This window comes from Polistes dominula, unplaced genomic scaffold, assembly GCF_049000335.1.
Source record: "Polistes dominula isolate Pdom_NZ unplaced genomic scaffold, Pdom_raw_medaka contig_24, whole genome shotgun sequence".
Lineage (NCBI taxonomy): Eukaryota > Metazoa > Arthropoda > Insecta > Hymenoptera > Vespidae > Polistes > Polistes dominula.
In genome coordinates this window covers 3,104,115-3,125,020 of record NW_028301150.1, presented here as the reverse complement: position 1 = coordinate 3,125,020, position 20,906 = coordinate 3,104,115, and the positions used below count along the sequence as shown (strand labels likewise).

Genomic DNA, 20,906 nt, shown 5'->3' with positions numbered 1-20,906 from the left:
TCGCACGCTCGCTCGCGTGCAACGTTAACTTAAAATATTCACAGGATTTTGGTATGCGAAGTAAGTCTTCTACCGAGATGCATTTATTATTAAAGAAGTAAGATTCGCGTAGTCGTAGGTCAGATGATTTCGAATATTTCTAACGCTAGAATACAAGAGAAAAGAAATAATTAATTATATCTTTGCAATTGTTTTCTTTGTCTTTATTCTTTTAATCATTTTAAGCATTAAATCAAATAATATTTTTAAATCTCAAAAGAACTTTGTTAAATTCATCTAAATTGTAGGAAGACACTTGAAAAAGATCCTTTCTTTTGTCATTTATTATAATATTTCCTTTAAGAATTTTCTATACATCTTGAAACAACATCCGACATTTAGAAATGCGAATGCTGGACACACAAAGCATGCGTATCATGAATGAAAATGGAACAACTTTGCGGTAAACGTTCTGAATAAGACTTGCTTTTGCCATATAGGTCATCGATTTTCGAACACCATTTTCTATCGACACTCGCGTGAGAATAAATAAAAATAGGGCTTGAAAATATTTTCTCCCGTATTAAAGTGAACTCTGAGTTATCACTAACAGCACGTTCACGAATATATACAACAGTTTGTTCTACTCGTTTTATAGTGTTGAAAATATTTTTTGATTTCAACGATCTTTGCAGTTTACAATTCGATAAATAATATCACACATATATTCCATTTTACATAATATAATATACAATTGATTCGAATATTAAGATTGATATACGGAAATGTTAAAATATATTTTATGAATTATTTGAAAATAATAACAAAATAATTTTGCATAAAATTATTGTATATTCCTCTGAGAAAGTAACTATGACTACAAAGTAGATAATTAAGACTTTCATTTTATAGTTTCATTTCTATTGCCTGCAATGCTTTAACATGCTTTCTTTGTGCTATTAACGTAAAGCATCAATTCCGACCGACAAAGTAAACGAAAGATAGTCTTTGATGCAAATTAAGCTTTTCTCATTTTGTTCGTCTTACTTTCTTTCTCCTTTTACAAGCAAATCTATTAGTATAATTGTGGCGAAGGGATTATTAAAAGTCTATTCTAATAAGATCTTTTATTTGTCATCTCGGAGGAGGACATTTTCATTCAAAAAAAATTAGGTTAAAAATTATTGTCAAATGGTGAATTTTTATTTTCTAACTTTTTAGTAGATTAAAAAAAGGATCATTTATAAAATGCGAAACAGGAACGTGAATAAATTAACTCTTCGTAATATATTGTAAATAAGTATATACATATATACTCAGCTCGCACCATTAATAACAGGAAATGGGATATGGCATAGGTTTGTAACAACATGTCACCGAGAGGGTAAACAAGTGAGTGTACGAATATCCTATATATTTCGAGATTATTATATGATCAACATGCGAATCGAGTAGTTTCTCTCGTTTGACAATGTTACACACATAGAAACAAATGCCAATGTAATCTGCACCCGATTAAATGTGGATTCCAAGTTGGACGAACTTCGTGATCGTTGTTTAAAAAGGGGAAAAAAAAGAAAAGAAAAATAAACTAAAAAAAAAAGATATTAAACAGAAATTGATGAAAAGGGAGATTTGAAAGCTTTCGAGCGTAAGGTTAACGCGTGGCTAAAGAACGAACTAGCCTAGAAGAAAGTAGGGAAAAGGAAAAGAATTGACTTGTGGGGGAAAAAAGTGAAGAACAAAAATCGAAGAACAAAGTTTAATACTTTTTAACATCTAAGTTAAAAGAAAGCTACGTGCTTACGAATCCAACGAGAATTTTCTTTCTATGTCGAACTTTTCTTACGTTTTTTATTTTATTTTTTTTTACGTGCGTATAATATGTATATACATATATGTCTACTGGTTACTTTGAGAACATTTTCTCCTATATAAGACTTATAAAGAAATTTTCAGGATATCATTGATAAAGTGAAAAGTAATCAAATTAAAGAAGAAACCATTTTATTTTGCAAACTAAAGATCTATGGAAACGTTCCACATAGTCAATCGATATATCGATCTATCGAACTATCTATTTATCGGTCTATCAAAAAATCAATATATCGAACTATCGATTTATCGAACTTCAAAATATCGATCTATCGAACTCTCGATAAATCGATCCATCAAACTATCGATATATCGATCTTCGATATATCGATCTATTGAACTATCGATATATCGATCTATCGAACTATCGATATATCGAACGTCGATATATCGATCTATCGAACTATCGATATATCAAACTTCGATATATCGATCTATCAAACAATCGATATATCAATATATCGATCTATCGATTTTGATATATCGATCTATCGAACTTCGATATATCGATCTATCTAACAATCGATATATCGAGCTTCGATATATCGATGTATCGAACTTCGATATATCGATCTATCGAACTTCGATCTATCGATCTATCGAACTTCGATATATCGATCTATCAACTATCGATATATCGAACTTCGATATATCGATCTATCGAACTCTCGATATATCGAACTTCGATCTATCGATCTATCGAACTATCGATATATCGAACTTCGATATATCGATCTATCAACTATCGATATATCGATATATCGAACTTCGATATATCGATCTATCAAACTATCGATATATCGATCTATCGAACTCTCGATATATCGAACTTCGATCTATCGATCTATCGAACTATCGATATATCGTACTTCGATATATCGATCTGTCAACTATCGATATATCGAACTTCGATATATCGATCTATCGAACTATCGATATATCGAACTTCGATATATCGATCTATCGAAATATCGATACATCGAACTTCGATCTATCGATCTATCAACTCTCGATATATCGAAATTCGATATATCGATCTATCAAACTATCGATATATCGAACTTCGATCTATTGATCTATCAACTATCGATATATCGAACTTCGATATATCGATCTAACAACTATCGATATATCGAACTTCGATATATCGATCTATCGAACTCTCGATATATCGATTTATCGAACTAACGATACATCGAACTTCGATCTATCGATCTATCAACTATCGATATATCGAACTTCGATATATCGATCTATCAAACTATCGATATATCGAAATTCGATCTATCGAACTATCGGTTCATTGATTTATCGATCATCGATCTATCAATCTATCGACTTAACAGAGTATTGTACGAAAAAAATAATTTTTTAGTGTAACGATAAACCGTTCTGCAAAAGAAGTAACGTTGCTTTGAATAAGCGAACGAACGTCTGCTATTTACGGTGAGAAATATCGAACATTCTTTAAAGAAATTATCAGAGTGCTGATGAAACGTATTTTGTTATTAAAAAAAAAAAAGAAAAAAGAAAAGTAAGAAAGATACAATTAGAACGATAAATAAATAATTATACCTGTATATATATATATATATATATATATAATCGTATGGGTGTAAATCGTTTAAGTATTACGTATATAAATGGACGAAACATTTTTATAGGAAATTACATTGTGTCGTCTTTTATATATAAATCATTTTTTATATGAACAATTCATGTAGCCTCGTACGAGATTAAGCATTTTTTTGTTTCTATTGCGCGCAATCATCGAAAATTCGTCTTATTCTTATTTTTAGTTTCCTTTTTCTTTTTCTTCTTTTTCTCCGTCTCTGTCTCTTTCATTTCTTTCCTTTTCTTCCCATAAATCTCCCGAAGGTCTTTCGTAGATTTTCGGGATGAAAGAATCCGTTCGGAAGTCGTAACCCTCGCTCTGTTTTTTCCCCCTTTTCCTATGTTTTCCCGTACTCATTTTGTTCTCGTTAACGAGAAAGACCAGCTGAAAAACAAAACGTTATTGTCGCCGGAAGAACAATGTTCCGTTCTGAGAACACGCTTGCGCGTACTGTGGACCGAGAGAAGAGGATTTCTTTTAGAATATAGTTTTTTACGCGTGTTACGCTAATGAGCGAAGCAATCCTTTCATTTTAAATGCTACATCAGTCTGATAATAACTTGTACGTCGATTATTCTCCTTGCTCGAAGATAGATAAAAGTGTAAGATTATATCATTAAAGTCTTAAAATGCACAATCGTTTTAAATTGGGAAAAAAAAAGTAAAAAAAAAAATAAAAGAAAATAAAAACTTTCGTTATTTTCATCGTTTATCATCATCCCATTTCCAGTTTCTCGTTCTTTTGAATAAACTCGAACGATCATTTATAATATCTTTCCCTCGTCTACGTTTTTTATTTTTTTCCTCGTAAACTTATGTCACATTAAGTTAAAGATACCAACCCAACCATTTATATTTTTTTTCTTCCATAATCTTTTATTTCATTTTTTCGAACTCGTCCATTTCTCGAGGATTAACTTTTGATCTTTTTTACTTTACTAATTGAACTATTTTCAAATACTTTTGTAACAAATTGTGCCTTAGCATAATTGTGGTTAAATATTTTTATTTAATTTGAACAATTGTTTTTATAAAACGTGTATCGTGGGAAAGGTTGAACAAAATATGAAAAGAGGAAACGATATTGAGTTTCCAAACTTTTCAATCAACATTCATACTCTATTGCTGGTTTGACCAATAAATTTGAGTAAGTAATATTCGTATTTGTTTACGTGCTTTTTGCGGATCAATATACAATACTGAAATTTCCGATATTATTTATTTGTCGATCCAATAAAATACTTTTAATATATCTGCAAAAAAAACACACAACACGTTTATTTGAATGATTGCCTAAACTTTAGTCTTGTTTCGTAATAGCGATGGTACAAAGGTACGTTCTATCTAAATATTACCAACACACATCAATGGATACAAATTGTTTACTTCTGCAATGAAATATCGTATCGATATTTCTACATGTAATGGGTACATCCGGTGAATTTTACATCTAGTACAAACTATTCGTTCAAACTTTTTTATCATCATTTACGATCGACTTGTTATCTTTGACGATTAAACATATTTTGATGCAAATATGTTTGATGAATACGCCGGATACGTATATAAGACTAATATAAAAAGTAGTTGCGGTAATACTTCAAATGTAGATCATTTTTAATCTATGTTTTCTGAGATATTTTATTAATATTTTTTTTTATAATTATTATTTATTCGAAAAAGTAATTAAATTGAAAAAATTTATTTCTCAACAAAGGTAAAGATTTCAACTCATTTAAAATGTCTTGAGAAGTCAAGTAATAAATTATGAAAGTATTTATTTATTAGTACAAGCATGTAAAGCAAGAAAGATAGAAAGCTTTGAAAAGCAAATAAATACCTGGAAGAAAGTTTGAAAAAAAATTAATAATTTCGCTCAAAGAGAAAAATAAAATAAATAGAGAAAAAGAAAAAGAGAATGTAAAAAGAAGAAAAGAATTGTCAATATCTGGATTTTTCAATTTGTAAAATCATTTTTCTTTGATGATGATGAATTATTCAGGCATTAAAAATAAAAAAAAACTTTAACATTCAACAAGGGGAACCTTTATAGATATCAAAAAATACAACGTTATTTCGTTGTAATATATTTTCGAGATGATCGTTAAAAAACAAAAAAAAAAAATGAATGGAAAACAAATATTCATTTTTGTTTATTTTTTAAATCGATGACCGCAATTGTTGCGAGTCACTAAACAACATTTCTTTCGCAGCACTGTTTTTCTCGTTATTTTATTGACAATAATTTAAAAAGTCAGTTACATGAACATATTGCTACACTTTACTCATATATCTTTATATTTACGATAAAAGCAAAAGTCTACGTATAGATGTAAATAACATACCTGTTATTAATATTTCAAAAAATATTACGTTCATGCATGCTTTTTCCTCTATTTCTGTCGTCATTTTATTTATTTTTTTTTTTTTATTTTGCAATATCGCAATATCAAGTCAAGTAACATATGGATTTATCTTTTACATATGTATCGTTATAATATTTAAAAGTTACTCATGTTATTAATAATCCCCGATGGTTGTTGATGCGACATTAAATAAAGCTATATAAAAAAATAAAAATAAAAGTTACTCGATCGAGATTTAAATCGTAAAACATATACGATTGTGTATAAATATTTATAGGTATATTATTTTGATTGAAATAAACGTTATATTTATAATTATTTATTAAATTATTGTTTCAGATTATTTTTTAAGAAGAAAAAATATGATTTTTTTTTTTTAAACGGTTTTGTCTTTCACTTTTATTTAAGAACAAAAAAAGGAAAAAGAAAATCTTGTAAGATACATTTTCAAGTTTCAGCTCGTTTTCCTGGTGAAAGATTATCGGAGAGAGAGGAAGAAACTATTTATAGGATCGTTCGATCTTTCTCAATCCCAGTAAAAGTATCCTTCGTAAAATCTACGCTTGGATATACGTTCTTCATGACATCACGCACTAGCTGATAATAAAAAAGATTTTTCTCTTTCCTTTCTCTTCCAAGAGAGGGAGAGAGAGAGAGAGAGAGAGAGTAAAATGAAAATCGCCCGCATCCTTTTTCTATGCTTTTCGCATGAGAAAAAGCTGCGAACTCCATCGTGCGGTGAGAAAAAAAGAAAATCACTGGGATAGTAGTAGTAGGAGTATGATAGAAAGGAAAAGAAGGTAGATAAATTGACGTCATGTAGAAAAGGATAACACGGGTATATATGAAACGAGTTTGAGTGAAGATCGAAGAAAAGAAAAGGAAATGACGTTGACGATCAAATTTTGATTTCAACATTGACGAGCTCTCTACGATCAAAAGAAAAATCCAAAATCAAAGGGAAAGAAATTTTTCTTTCTTTGTCTTTTCAATATCGTGCAATATATATATATATATAAAAAAAAGAAAAATTTTATAAAATTCTCGAATATAAATCTGTGACTTTTGTGACGAACAGATTCGAATTGTCTAGTCGAAGTGGCTCCATTAAATAAAATCACGCGTACCTTTCTCGTTTCTCCTTCATTTCTTACGTTATTCTCTTTTCTGTCTGTTTTTTTATTCGAGAAACTTATATTTTACGTGATTACGGTAGACAGCTTCTTTATTTTAGTAACTATTATTACTAAATTTACCTTATTCATAAATATGAATCAAATGGATATTCTCTTTTGGAATTTTTTCACATTTTCATTAAGTAACTTTGTATGTAAGCTCCTTTATCATATATATAATTTATATATTTATACTTATATGTAATATACATATACACATGAATATTATAAATAATATATTGTACATTTATATACGTTTCGCATTGCAACAAAAATATTCGATATAATTCGCTTTTACATTACGTAAGCGTATTATTATCATTCGCGAATATAACGCATTCGTACATACGCTCAAATGTTACATTACGTTCGTCCATTAAAATAAAATCTATTCCACTTTTAACGGTTTTATTTTTGCAATGTTATACAGCTTTGTGGTTCAATTTAAATTTGTTCACTTGGAAATTCTGAATTTCAGTTTTAGATGTTTGATAATTTATATAAATGTTGTATAATATGCATTTACGGGTTTGGTGAAAAAAAAATAAAATAAGATAAAATGTAACATAAGTATTTCATTATTTAACAAAGGATATTGCCGACAATAAAACGAACGAGTTCCTTTTATAGAGAATTTTAAAGTATGTGTGTATGTATGTACTCGTAATATAATACAACACATATGTCTCCTATACACGTCCACATATCTGTCATACACACCAAGGATAAATAGTTGAACGAAATTAAAATTATTTCATAGAGTATATCAAAATGAGCTCGAGCACTTGTATGTTTTGTTTATTCATTTACATATATATATATATAATTACTCGAAAACTCGGTAAAATACACGAAACAGACTCGACATCATAACCTTCTTCTTGTAAACAGAAATTTCACTTTCGGTCAAGGTTCCTTTGCGTAGAAAAGAACTTTTAGTTCTCGTGTGACTTTCGAGCAACGTACGTTGTTATATACTAGCAGAATCGCGTATAAAAGAATATTTGATCAAAGCCTTGAGGTAATTTTTTATTTATTCTTTATTCTTTTCTTTTTATTTAGAAGCAACATGTTACGATTATTCGTTATTCTTAATTTACATATTCGAAATATACAGAGTGATCTGTAATTGGTGGTACAAGCGAAAAAGGGGGTGACCAGTTACCGATCACCCTGTATATTTTTTTAATGTGTTAGTTGCCGATTTAAACAATAATGAGTTTAATTACGAAAAGATTTGATATAACGTCTACATACATACTACATTTATTTTCGTATCTACGTTTTCATTTTCATTTAATAGATGCTTTCAAATAACGATACTCTTTTTCATATTTAGATAAGAATAAATTATATAGATATGATGAGACATCGAATTTGAAAATTTTGTCGTCGTTTCAATGTAGATTCAGCGGTTTCATAGATAAGCTTGTTAGTGAATTTCAATTTAGCGAGATTGGATGATTCAAACGGTTTCAGTATGCCTCTTTAATAGGATTTAAATTGCATTTCAATACGCATGTCATGCAACAATCACAATGTATAATATAAAACGATGAAATGGACAATGAGCTTATAATATAAAATAAAGAATTCAATCGAATGTTGCATCGAAAGAAAGCATAACAATTGTTTTCTTTGATGATTTATAGATATAACTTGAATTTACAACTAGTCGCATTATATGTGTTCGTTTTAAATTAACAATTCTTTTTCATTTTTTTTTCAACGTACAGAAATTTATATTTTTAATCTATATTTTGAAAATCGTCGAATGTAATTGAAACAAAATTTAATCGATTTTCGTAAGCTGATAAATAAAATAACTTTTATATATATTTTTATATTTAAATATATTAAATTTATTAAATTCATGCACATTTATAAACATCGATTTAAATTCATTGCAAATTTTAACGAATATTTTGTAATTATGCTTTGTATCGTTATTAATAATAAAAGCTGATTTAAAAAAATAAGATCGAATATAAATATATTTTCGTTTATTTTCTATTTTATTTCTGTTATTATTTAAATGATTCTCAGTCGCATTTAAGTCTTTTGCAAAATTAATATCGTAAGATTAAATTTAAATAATTAATCTTATTATCTTTAATTTGATTCTCTTACCCTCTCTCCCTCTCTCTCAACTTTAATAATATCAAGGAAGATACACAATTATAGCTATTTTTATTTTGATTTCAATCGTATTTAGGTATAATGAAGATTAGTGTTAATTGAATAAAAATCTAATAGTATCGAGTAAAGCATTAGTTCCACAATAGATAGTAACATCGAAGAAGATTAAAAGTCTCTGATTTAGAGACATCATTTGATACCACACCATCAAAGAATCCGATTCGCGAAAGATAATTGCGATACCTTAATGGGAGACCTAGCAAACGTAGCTCCATTGTTCTCTACGCTCGGAATTAGCAAATATGAAACTACGGTAGAGTGTTCTTTAGCTGGAAATGAATCGATGAGTCGACGATGCGTGATTTTGGCGAACTCGTTAATGAGATTTGAGATTATTTGAGAAAGGGAGAATCAAGCTACATAGAATAATTAAAAGACGTCGTATTTAATGAATGAAGATTGAATGTTTTGTAATTGTACAAATTTTATTTTATTATTTTATATCTATAATAAATGATCATTATTGTTATAATTGTTTAATATATCAATGACAGAGATTAATGTTTCTATAAAAGTAATGGTTTAATGCGTACTTTATCACCTCATTAAATCTTATATTTTACTGCATTCGTTACAAGTTCATTTAAATTTCACGATTGTTAAATTTGTGCATGACAAGCGTTGGGACAAAAGAGATAAGGGAGTGAGTGGGAAAGAAAGACAAGAACTTTCTGTGATCGTTAAGAACTTGTTATATATATACAGCAACGTTATCATAATAAAACTAGAAATATCCATCTTTCTAGAGAATTTCTTCGTATTTTCATAAATCTTCATGTTCTTTAATAATGTTCTTGTATCAAGTTTAATACAAACTCATGCATTCTGGCTAACTTAGAAGTCTACTAAAATTTAACAACAACAAAATCAGTAGGAGCAAAATACCATACTAGGTATAAAGGAAGTATTACAATTTCTTTTGTTAGTTATTACATTACATAAGAAAATATATATTTCGAAGAGAAAATAAGGATTCATGAATTTTATATAACAATAATAATAATAATAGCATCCCTTATAAAAATTTCGCAAAGCGTCGAGAGTTCGCAGTCAAAGATTTTCGGACAGTAATCTTTCAATATTTTATTAGGAAGAGAATTTTCCTAACTTCAATTTTGCGATTTTTATATAACATGGGTTTGTGACCTTTTCGTTGGAAAAAGAAAGAAAAAAAAAAGAAGATATTTTTGCTTGTGTCAAGAAATGTCAACGTAATCGTACATATTTTATATATTTCTTTCATATTTTCTTCTAAACATTTCTCTTATCTTGAAAAGAATTGTTCAATTCGATAAAAATCTATTGTTCGTTTTATCCAACTATATCAAGATGAAAATAAGAAAAAAAAAAAAAGATTAGTAAACTTCAACGATCTCTATGGTACGTAATTTGCAAAATTTTCATAAAAGAACAAGAAAAGTCATTCGCGATCTCTCGAATGAATCGCATGCGTAATATTTCGAGATTACTTAAGGAAAATTTACAAGAGAAAATCACCTTTGAATCTTGCCGACACGTAATTTCAAACTCTTCAGTTAAAAAGAAAGAGCTTGCAACCAACCACAGTCTTTTCTTGTTGACAAGAGAAGCGTCTTTATAAAGCGAGCTTTCTAATTTATTCCAAATTTATTAGAGAAAGTGCAGAGTGTCGTACGGAATCGCATTACGAAATTAACTTTTCGAACTTTCGAAGATTCCGTGGTACTATCATCCGATCCTGAACTTTTCAAAGCTACCTTTTCTCTTGTTTTTATTGAGATCTTTATTCTTTCTATTTTTCTTTCAATTTCAAATAAACGACATAGATCCAATAGTTGTATTTGTTTCAAATCTATGTAATTGTCGGGAATAAAAATCATTCGTAATTAATATTAATTTTTTTTTAATCTATTCCTCGAAAATTTTTTTTCTTTCTTTTTTGCAAATGACCGATAAATTGGACAAAAAAAAAAGGAAAGAAATAAGATACTACTTTTTGACATAGAACAGTTAAAATCGTTTTTACTAGATATATCTAGGAAATTTCATGCTTTGTTGGTCAATCAATGTACATGATTATGTAAACATATTGATTAGGATTCAACAATCACAAGCATCGAGTCACCTGTATACGATGGAATCAACAGTGCGCGGCATCATTGAATACGTCGATAATACCACATACGTTTATATATACGTTCGCATAAACGTTTAAACATGTATAGGTGTTCAGTGTGTAGACAAATTGAAGAGTGACGAGGTATTGTTATCCGTGAAGGGAATTACAGAGAAAAGCTGAGAGAATGAGTTCTGCGAGAAGGATGCAGATGGATGGACGAATGAATATACGAGTGGACAGAAAAAGAGAGAGGAAACATTTTACATTCATGTAAATGTTTACCTACGAAATGAAAACAAAGTAAATTACAAACTTATAAAATGTTTATTATTTTATTTAATTTATAATCACAATTATATATCAATAAAAAAAAGTACAATGAAGTTAAAATGTTTTAAAAATAATCGAATAATTGAAATTCGTACGATTTAAAGTTAATTACATTTAATGAAAAATGATCTTTCTATCTATTTGTTCATCTCTTTTAGAATATTTTATCTTTATTAATTAGTTATAATCCTTTGAGTTTCGAATCAATTTAAGATAAGAAGTTATAAGAAAGAGAGTAAAAAGTAAATTGACGAAAACCGTACCGTAACTGTCGGACGTTTTCATTTACTTTGTAAATGTTGATTTATATTTGGGAGATTAAATATTCGTGGAAGATAAACAGTTGAGAAAAGCAGTTGAAGTGACCTCGTGTTGTTTTTTTTTTTTACTTTCTACTGAAGCACTTACAAGAGCAGTAACATTCTTGGAATCAATTTGTAAGAGTAAATGTTTCATCTAATTTCTTTACTAAAATTTTATTGTGGAAAATGCAATAACAATAATATTTCACATTTTTTATTTGTATCTAATACAGAAATTATATATATATATATATGTACATATACTCATAATCTCCGTTAATACAAATTTTTCTTATTTATTATAATATTAATTTATTTAATTAATTATGTAAATATAAATATATTTAATATAATTATAAATTAATTGTAATTTCATTGATGTTCGAAGTGCAAAAAAAATGTAAAATAGTATGTTACACATAGCCAACTTTTATACATAGATCTTTCATGAAAAAGCTTGAGAAAAAGTAACGGGGTTGAAACAACATGTTATTATTAATCCCAACGATACTTTTCACGAAACATAGGAACAACGTTCATATATACTTTTTCGTTCCTGTTTCATCATGATATTAGTTGCAATTTAGAGGTCCTACTTTTCCGACTCATATTTTTCTTTTAAATGACTAACATAAGCATAACTTTAATCTTTGCCAACTTAAAAATATTGTTTTACTTTACCGCTTATTACATTTTCAGGTAGTATACGAGCAATGTCATCAAGTTAAATCCGTTTCTTTTTCTTAAGTATAAACCACATAGTATGTTTTTCTTTTTTATGTTCGATTTATTATTTCCTAAAAAAAGAAAAATTCATATTTTCGCATATGGAAAAATAACGGGAATATTTGTTAATGTTGGTTTTGTAAATGACATGTTGTTGAACAATTCAATCGAATGGATAATTGCATTGTATCAGAAAATGTATTAATGGTGAAGAGACAGAAAGGTATAACAAATAAAATAAACAAAAAAGTAAAAGACATATATATATACAATTTGATAATTATTGAAAAAAAACATACTCGTATTTTATTTGAAAATATATTGTTTTTTATTCTCTCATCGTACAACGAATCTACAAAAAATAATTATTTTCTGATAAATTTAAACTGTCGACGAACCTTTCGTAGTAAATTCGATCAATGAGTAATAATTCTTTTTCTCTCTCTTTTTTTTTTGTCTCTGCATATGCATCTACTAGTTTCCAAAAAAGAACAAAAACTATTCCCTTTTAATCTATATCACGTTTTATAAAATTCATATCTTTTTATTTACAGCCTTTTTACTCTCTTATTCTTTTCAACGAAATTTTCTATTTTATCATTAAAAATATAAAAAATGAAGAACTGTAAGAACTTATTTGTTCAAAAGAGAGTGATTTTACGTTTCGCAAAACATTCAGGAATTACTTTTAACAAAGTAGAAAATATAAAGAAGTGGAAAAAGATATGGAAAGAGACAGACGGACAGAAAGAAGGAGAAAAAGAAAAATAGAGAAAAAAAAATGATATAAAGAAAAGAACCATTCTACCTCACAATGCTAAGTAGCGTCATTAAATGAATTTTCTATTATAAAAGACTGGGTAGTTGGTCGACTATGAGACGACTTTATTCGTGGATGAAGAAAAATGGAAAGGAAAAAAAAATGCAAGTACTCGAATTTTTCTGTCGGAGTGGTACAGGTAACCGAGTGAGTAGGATGGAAAAGTATTAAGAACAAAATCTTTCTATTTCTTGGGTATTCGTATATCGTACGCAAATATCCGGTGCATAAAGTGGAATAAGAAAAAAAAAAAAAAGGAAATAAGAGAATACAATGAAAAAGTTAAAAGGAAACGAACTTTTCAAATTAATTTGCATTCAAGTTGAAATTCAAGAAAAGATCACATACTTAGTAATTTTAAGGTATCGTTGTTTTAAATGTTTAATAAGATAGAAAAAAGAAAATTATAAAAATAACTCTCTTATATTATCCTAGTTCGATAACTTTTTCGTTGTCAAATTCGAAGCTTCTATTTTAGATATATAATGCATTACAGTTAACAAAGGTACATGCAAGTGAGTGAACTTAATAAGTAATGACCCGTTGATGTGAAAGTTTTAAGTAGAGTACTTCCGTATACTTTCTTATAGTAGGTCCGAATAAGTAATTAAATTTAATATGAAGAAAATAACAAAGAATGAATTAACTATCGTTTATTTTCAATGAAAATTAATAAATGATTCATCCTTATTTGTAAAAACAAAGAAAAAGAATTAATACTCTTGATCAAATTATCAACGGAAACCATACGTGAAAATTCAATTTTTCCTTTTTTCAATTTTCTCAAAGCATACAATTTATTCATGACAATAGTAGACTTAAATTAAGTCGATTTTAAAATTAAAAAAATTAATTAAAAAGAAAGCTCGGAAATGCTGATTGCCATAGTTGTAATGTAAAATGAAAATAAGATTGTTCCCTCTTTTTTCTGAAAATTAGTTCCTCTTCGATATTCTTTTATACTTTCTCTCTCTCTCTCTCTCTCTCTCTCTCTCTCTCTCTCTATTCTTTTTTCTTTGTAAAAGTACACTGTAAGGTAGCATACTTAAATCTTTTTCTTTGATGCTTTTTATTTTCTTTTTCATTTCTACTTATGAACATTCTAATCTTTATTATTTCTATTCAATGATAACCCTTTACATAACCTTATGTTCATTCATTGCTTCTTATAAAAGGAGTTTTGAGTCTCTCTCTCTCTCCCTCTCTCTCTCTCTCCCTCTCTCTCTCTCTCTTTCTCTCTCTCTTTTCATCTTAAACACGCATATTTTCTCCGTGTGCAATCTGCTAACGGCAAGCGTCTTACGTATGTAGTACTGTACTTGTTTCATGTAATAGCAATGGTGGTTAGTACGTAATATCGTCGCACGTAGTGCACCTTTAAGACCATTTAATCTTGTAGTAGACGAAGGCAGTATATGAAATATAGGTCGCTTGTAAGTCTTGGAAATATAATCGGATGTTACACAAAATCGTGACGTAAAAGTAAAGCAGCAACAGCAAAGCTTTCGTTTGATTTCGAATTAATGGGAAGACTTTTTTGTTCACGATATATTCCAATATCTTATTCAAACTGAAAATTAATAGTATTTGAAACGTACGCGTATAGAACATCTACTTTTTCGTAGAATTAAAGTAAGTCTTTGAAATTGAATCGAGCAAATAGAATATTTAATAGTGATCTATCCGATCAAGGTAAAGCTTTTAACTTGTGGTGGCGTGGCTCATAAGCAGCTTACATCATTACGCATTTGTGAAGTGATTCGTAACTACGTAAGCTTAAACTATTTCGAATTCAAATGTTTAAGTTGAAATTATTATAATTCGTAGGGCAAATTATATTAAACGTCGGGATTTTTATTTTTATTTTATTTTATTTTATTGAAGTGAAAACTTCTTTAGAATAGGAGTGATCTGAAAAGTAAATAAACTCGATCGGTCAGGAAACGGAGCTATGAAACGGTTACCATACTAAATAATGAGAGAAAAAGAGACAAACATACGATTTAGACTGCGATGGAATGAGACGGAATATAGCTATACAGTTATTCCTATTCTCGGTCTCCTCTTTATGCTATACTTCGTAGTTATCGCTCCTGGTTGTATATGTGTGTATTTGAGTGCGACTCAATTCTTTGAATTGAGAACTTACTTGCTGTGTAATATGTTATCTATTTATATATGTTTTCAATAGAACGTATAATAATTTTTGAATGTGGTAACAATAATATAATAATAATATTATAACAAATAAACCCTACAATTATCCTACTCCTGCTATTCTGCAGTCGTCTCATTCTTTTGAAACTTAGTTTTTCGAAGGTTTTACTTCTAACACGTGTTATCTGCCCACATGATATTTTTTTTAATTCTACTAGTTACGTAAAAAAAGTGTCACATAAGTTTTATTATTTTAATATGTGTTTGTAATATGCGAGTGTATGAATACTTACATGAATGATAAGATAACGTTTTGATTTGGTTTCTCTTGAATGAAATAAGATCTGTTTAGGTAAAAGTAAACAAACTATTCCACGTATCATCTTTCCTTATCATGTGATCTTACAATATGGCCAAAAACGGATAGAAATCGAATCTAGTCAAAATATACGTCAAAGTGTGTGTGAGAGAGAGAGAGAGAGAGAGAGAGAGAGAGAGAGAGAGAGAGAGAGGGTAATAGAAAATGATAGCGTGAAGAAAGATATATGTATTTGAAAGGAAACAGAAGAAGAATTTCACCAAGATTTATATAAATCAAAAATCATAATTTTAAACATTAGTTAATTTACATTTTTTTTGTACATTATGATTAAATGTTTAGATTAGTATTATATATATATATATATATATATATATATATATATATATATATATATATATATATATCATTGAATAGAAGATATTTTAGATGGAGAAATATTGGAAATATTTATCGATCCATTCAATGACAAAAATCGATCCAAAATGGAGATTGCTTCTATGAAGAAAATTATCGATTATTCAGACTTGATGGCTTGTTCGAGTTAACATCTAAGTATCGACAGGATATACAAGCTTGAATATTCGAGAAAATCTGAAGGTACAAGTCCCTTTGTGTTATTATGTAATCTGTAATTTAATTCGAAAGGAGGCAACGTCGATGGTAATCGTGCACGGAATACGAATCTGATGAAACTAGCGAGAATTGCGGATCGAGATCGAATTGGAGATCTTGGAACGGTATCAGATACGAAACCAGAACACAATCTTCTTCGTTGTCATTGTCATTGTCGTTGTCGTTGTCGTTGTCGTTGTTCTAGACATTATCGTAGTCGTAGTCGTTTTCGTTGTGTCGTCGTCGTCGTCATCGTCTTCGAACGAAGAGCCACTCTAATTTTATAAGGGATTAATTAATACCAACTTAGTAATTAGATTCTATCTGGTCCGTTGTTTAACCTCGTTTACCTTCCTTCCTTCCTCTTATTTTCATTTTATCCTTTATTCTTTATCTTTTAACAAAAATATGATATTACAAACCATATCTATTTAAACAGATATGAAATTTTGTATAACTTTCATTTAAAAAATATATTGTGGTTTTTACATATGTCGGTTTTAATTATTTTAAATATTAATTTCTTTTGAATTTTTTATATTGTACAATTTGTAATATTAATTATGATATAATTTATCATTTATTCGAATTTTTTTCTGCTGAAATTAGAATAATTTCGTTTGTAAATTTTTTAAAGAGAAATTTTATAGTACTAAAATTTATACTTTGGAAATATCGTCATAGAGAGAGACATTTTTTTTTTTTTAACAAATTTTAAATTCGATTTAAATCTTTCGCAATGACGTGAGTGTAGAGAAAGAAAGAGAGAGAGAGAGTGAATGGTGTACCAATGAAACTCGTGCTAATTAAATATGCACCGTATAACTAATCGCTTTTGTAATTAGCAATTAAGTGAAGATCCAACGCGAACGACTTTTTCCAGAGGAAATTACTTGAAATTTAATCAACGCTCGCGCTTTCACACGCCAGTGGACATATTCCAGAGGAATTCGTTTTATCCCCCCCCCCCCCAAGTTCGTCAAAAACCTTTGATTTATCTAACAAATGGAGGGGATACGACCCTAAAGAATGTTTCAATATCTCAATTAGTATCTTAGCAACAAAATTTGGAATGTTGAAAGTTTCTGAGTAAAAACAATCATTTAAAATAAATTTATGAATTAATATACCTTTCCTCAACTATCTTGTCATTGATTTTTGTAGCTTCATTTGAACTACGCGATTAAAAAGATTTTCATTACACTTGTATTTTCTATTACAAAAGAGAAAATTATTTATTTAACAAATTTATCAATAATTATGCACGTATGCGGGTAGATGCAAAAAAAAAATATGCACAGGAAAGCATATTGTTGGTGCTCGGTTCATTGTATGTTTTAACAATGTGCTTAGATGACAGTAGTGAGTGGATTTATTATGAAAGAACTAGGTTCTCTGTTGTTGCCATGTGAAATTCTAGCATTCCTTGTGGAGAATTATTACTTCAGTGTAATATTATATTACATAAAATATTTACATGTGTACGTACTCTGTACACATATTTTGCGAATTAGAGTAAAAGAAATATGTTTACTTTTTTTCGTTTATTTTTCTGGGTTGAAAAAATTTCGAGAAGAAAAGCTGATAATAATTAATTTAAAGATGAAAACTTTTTACTGTATAACGTATAGGATTTGTAAGAAGAAGAAGAAGAAGAAGACATATTTGTGATGAGCTATCAAAAATATATCGGGTGATACCTTCAGTAACAACTACAATGACAACAGAAGTAACGTTGAAGCAAGTTCGAAGAATGGCCCTCTTCAATGTCGCAATCAAGCTTTTAAAAGCCGTGTGGCATTGCCATAGTCGTAGCTACGGCTTTTAGCGTGATACGCTCGTTGAAAAGTGGATACCCGTTGAACGAGAGCCACCTCCAAAAGTGTGTTTTAATGCACGATGCGAAATGGATGGTCGTGAGTCGACTAACCGAAGAAAAGAGACTAAAACAAAGAAAGAAAGAAAGAAAGAGAAAAAGAAACATTGAACGATTAGAGAAATGACAAATGTTCGAAGGTGTATATAAAAATCTAAATATTATATAAATGTTATATATCAATTATCGATGTATAACACTTTAATAATAATGACTCATTTAATTTACTGCAATGAAATTTACGAATTATTATAACAATATTTTAGAAAAAATAATTATAGAAATAATTGTGTACAAATAATATTATATATAATTAATTATTAATATATTTAATATTAATATATTTTTATACATTATAAATAATATTATATTAAATATTAAATCTAATATAATATATTTTTGTAAGATTTAACTATATCATATCGTAGTATTTAAAATGTGAATAAAATGTTAAAACAATAAACGACCAATGGAAGAATTTCACTTGTCGGAAATAACACAGTAGTTAAGCTGTCTGTTGGAGTTTTAAAGAGCTCAGGGTAGGATATAATAGGCATTATTATAAAGGATTAGACTGATATGTACTTACTACCAGTCCGGTCTCGTGAATCTTTATACGAGTGAGAATAGATGTAGCAAGAAAGGGGGAGAAGGAAGAAGAATGAAAATGAAACGAGCTCATGGGAGAACCACAAATTGCTTCTGATTTATCTTTTAAAAAATGAATATACTCTGTAGGTAGATCTAACCACTGAAAGAGGGATAGTACCCACAAGAGAATTATAACCAGTATATTAAACCATTTAAATTATATAAATATTTTTGTTTGTGGTTAAAACACGTTATTCATTTATCTCTCACTTATTAAAAGCAATTTTAATTTTTTGTTTATTTAATAGAATTGAACTGCGTTATTAATTTCTTATTTATTATTAAAAAAAATATATATATATAAAGTAATGAAGGAAATTTCAAAAAATTGTGACCAAAAAAATGAAAAAAATATTATAGAAAAACACATCCCTAATTACTATCGTTTTTGTGGTAGTCCAAACTGAAACTATTGGCTACGTCCAGGTTTCCATGTGTAAAGAGACCCGTGTATACTAGCAAATACTAATATTGAATCTACGAAAAGGGGGTCGCGTATGTTTACTAATCCTTCGAGATTTCATTAATACTGGAAACCATTTACACGTTAATTGAGCACGCCCCATCGTAAAGAGCTCTAGTCATTAGAATGTTCCGTATGAATTCATTTGGCACTGATCCTGTAAAGAACTAGTTATATAAATCTACCTTGTCGTAGAATATTTTCTATCATCAATATTAGAAAGATAAAATTAGTAAATTTTTAATAATTTTGAATAAAAACTTGAAAAGAAAAAAAAATATTGTTATTAATAGAGAAAAATTGCGTGTGGGTATAGTAAAAATTGCAATGCAGCAGCAATATCGTTAAAAGCGTACCTCAAAATAATATTCAGGGACAATGTTTGTATCGAATATCGATTGAGATTGGCTTCGTTGTATGCAAATTCGTTGGATTAGCTTCGCTGGAGTGAAATATTTTAGTACTTCGGTAATTTCCAAGATAATTACACAACGGCCTTTCCTATTTTAATTGTTACTATGTATTCCTTCCAATTTTATTTGGATTGTTTCCTTTTTCTCTACGAACTGTCGATAGGCCCGAATTGTATGTTTGCAAGAGAAAATACGCTATTCGAATTGGGATCGAGCAAATTGCATTGGGAATTCTCGACTGCATTGGATTATCATGGTGTTATTTTCATAAAGAATAAATCAAATTTAATTGAGAATACAAACCACACCGAAGTGAAAGGAAAGTGTTAGGTTGGCGATAATTGCTTTAAAAATATATTATCTATATTGAAAAGAAAAATTAAATACATATATTAATTGCTTGAATTTTCGTGAATATAATTCATACATTCATAAAATTCAAAATATTTTTCGTATTTTATGTTTCAGGCCGAAATATGGAGCGTATTTATTGCGATTTTAAGGAAAAGCGTTCGGAATTTACAGGCATGTACAGATGTAAGTCTTATAGAACACGTGCTGCATCGATTATCGCAAGCGGAGACTGTTGTTGCAGGTAAATTAAATTATTTCTCTTCATTCCAATTTAAATTGAATGTTTTTTATAATGAACAAGATTTTATGCACGAGTCTGGAATGTCATGCATATATACTTGAATAAAAATTATAATAATTTTTTAATTTACTTTCACGCAGATTTATTGATCGATATGCTCGGAGTATTAGCGAGCTACAGTATTACCGTAAAGGAGCTGAAACTTCTCTTCGGCGCCATGAAAGCGGTTAAAGGAAAATGGGTAAATTATTAAAAAATTTTAATATCCATGTTAAAAAAAAAAAAAAAATAAGAAAATAAAATTTATTAAAAATGTCTTAAACGTAATCTAA

At 28.7% G+C, this 20,906-nt stretch overlaps 1 protein-coding gene across 3 annotated transcripts in view; it reads left to right on the top strand.

Moving 5' to 3' along the window:
* rg (A kinase anchor protein rugose) overlaps positions 1-20,906 on the top strand; it is a 198,931-nt gene that overhangs the window by 89,292 nt on the left and 88,733 nt on the right. For all 3 annotated transcript variants that reach the window (XM_015317773.2, XM_015317778.2, XM_015317785.2), the window contains exons 3-4: positions 20,448-20,574; positions 20,715-20,815. In XM_015317773.2, the coding sequence (XP_015173259.2) occupies positions 20,448-20,574; positions 20,715-20,815 (228 nt within the window). The remainder of the gene's footprint in view (positions 1-20,447; positions 20,575-20,714; positions 20,816-20,906) is intronic.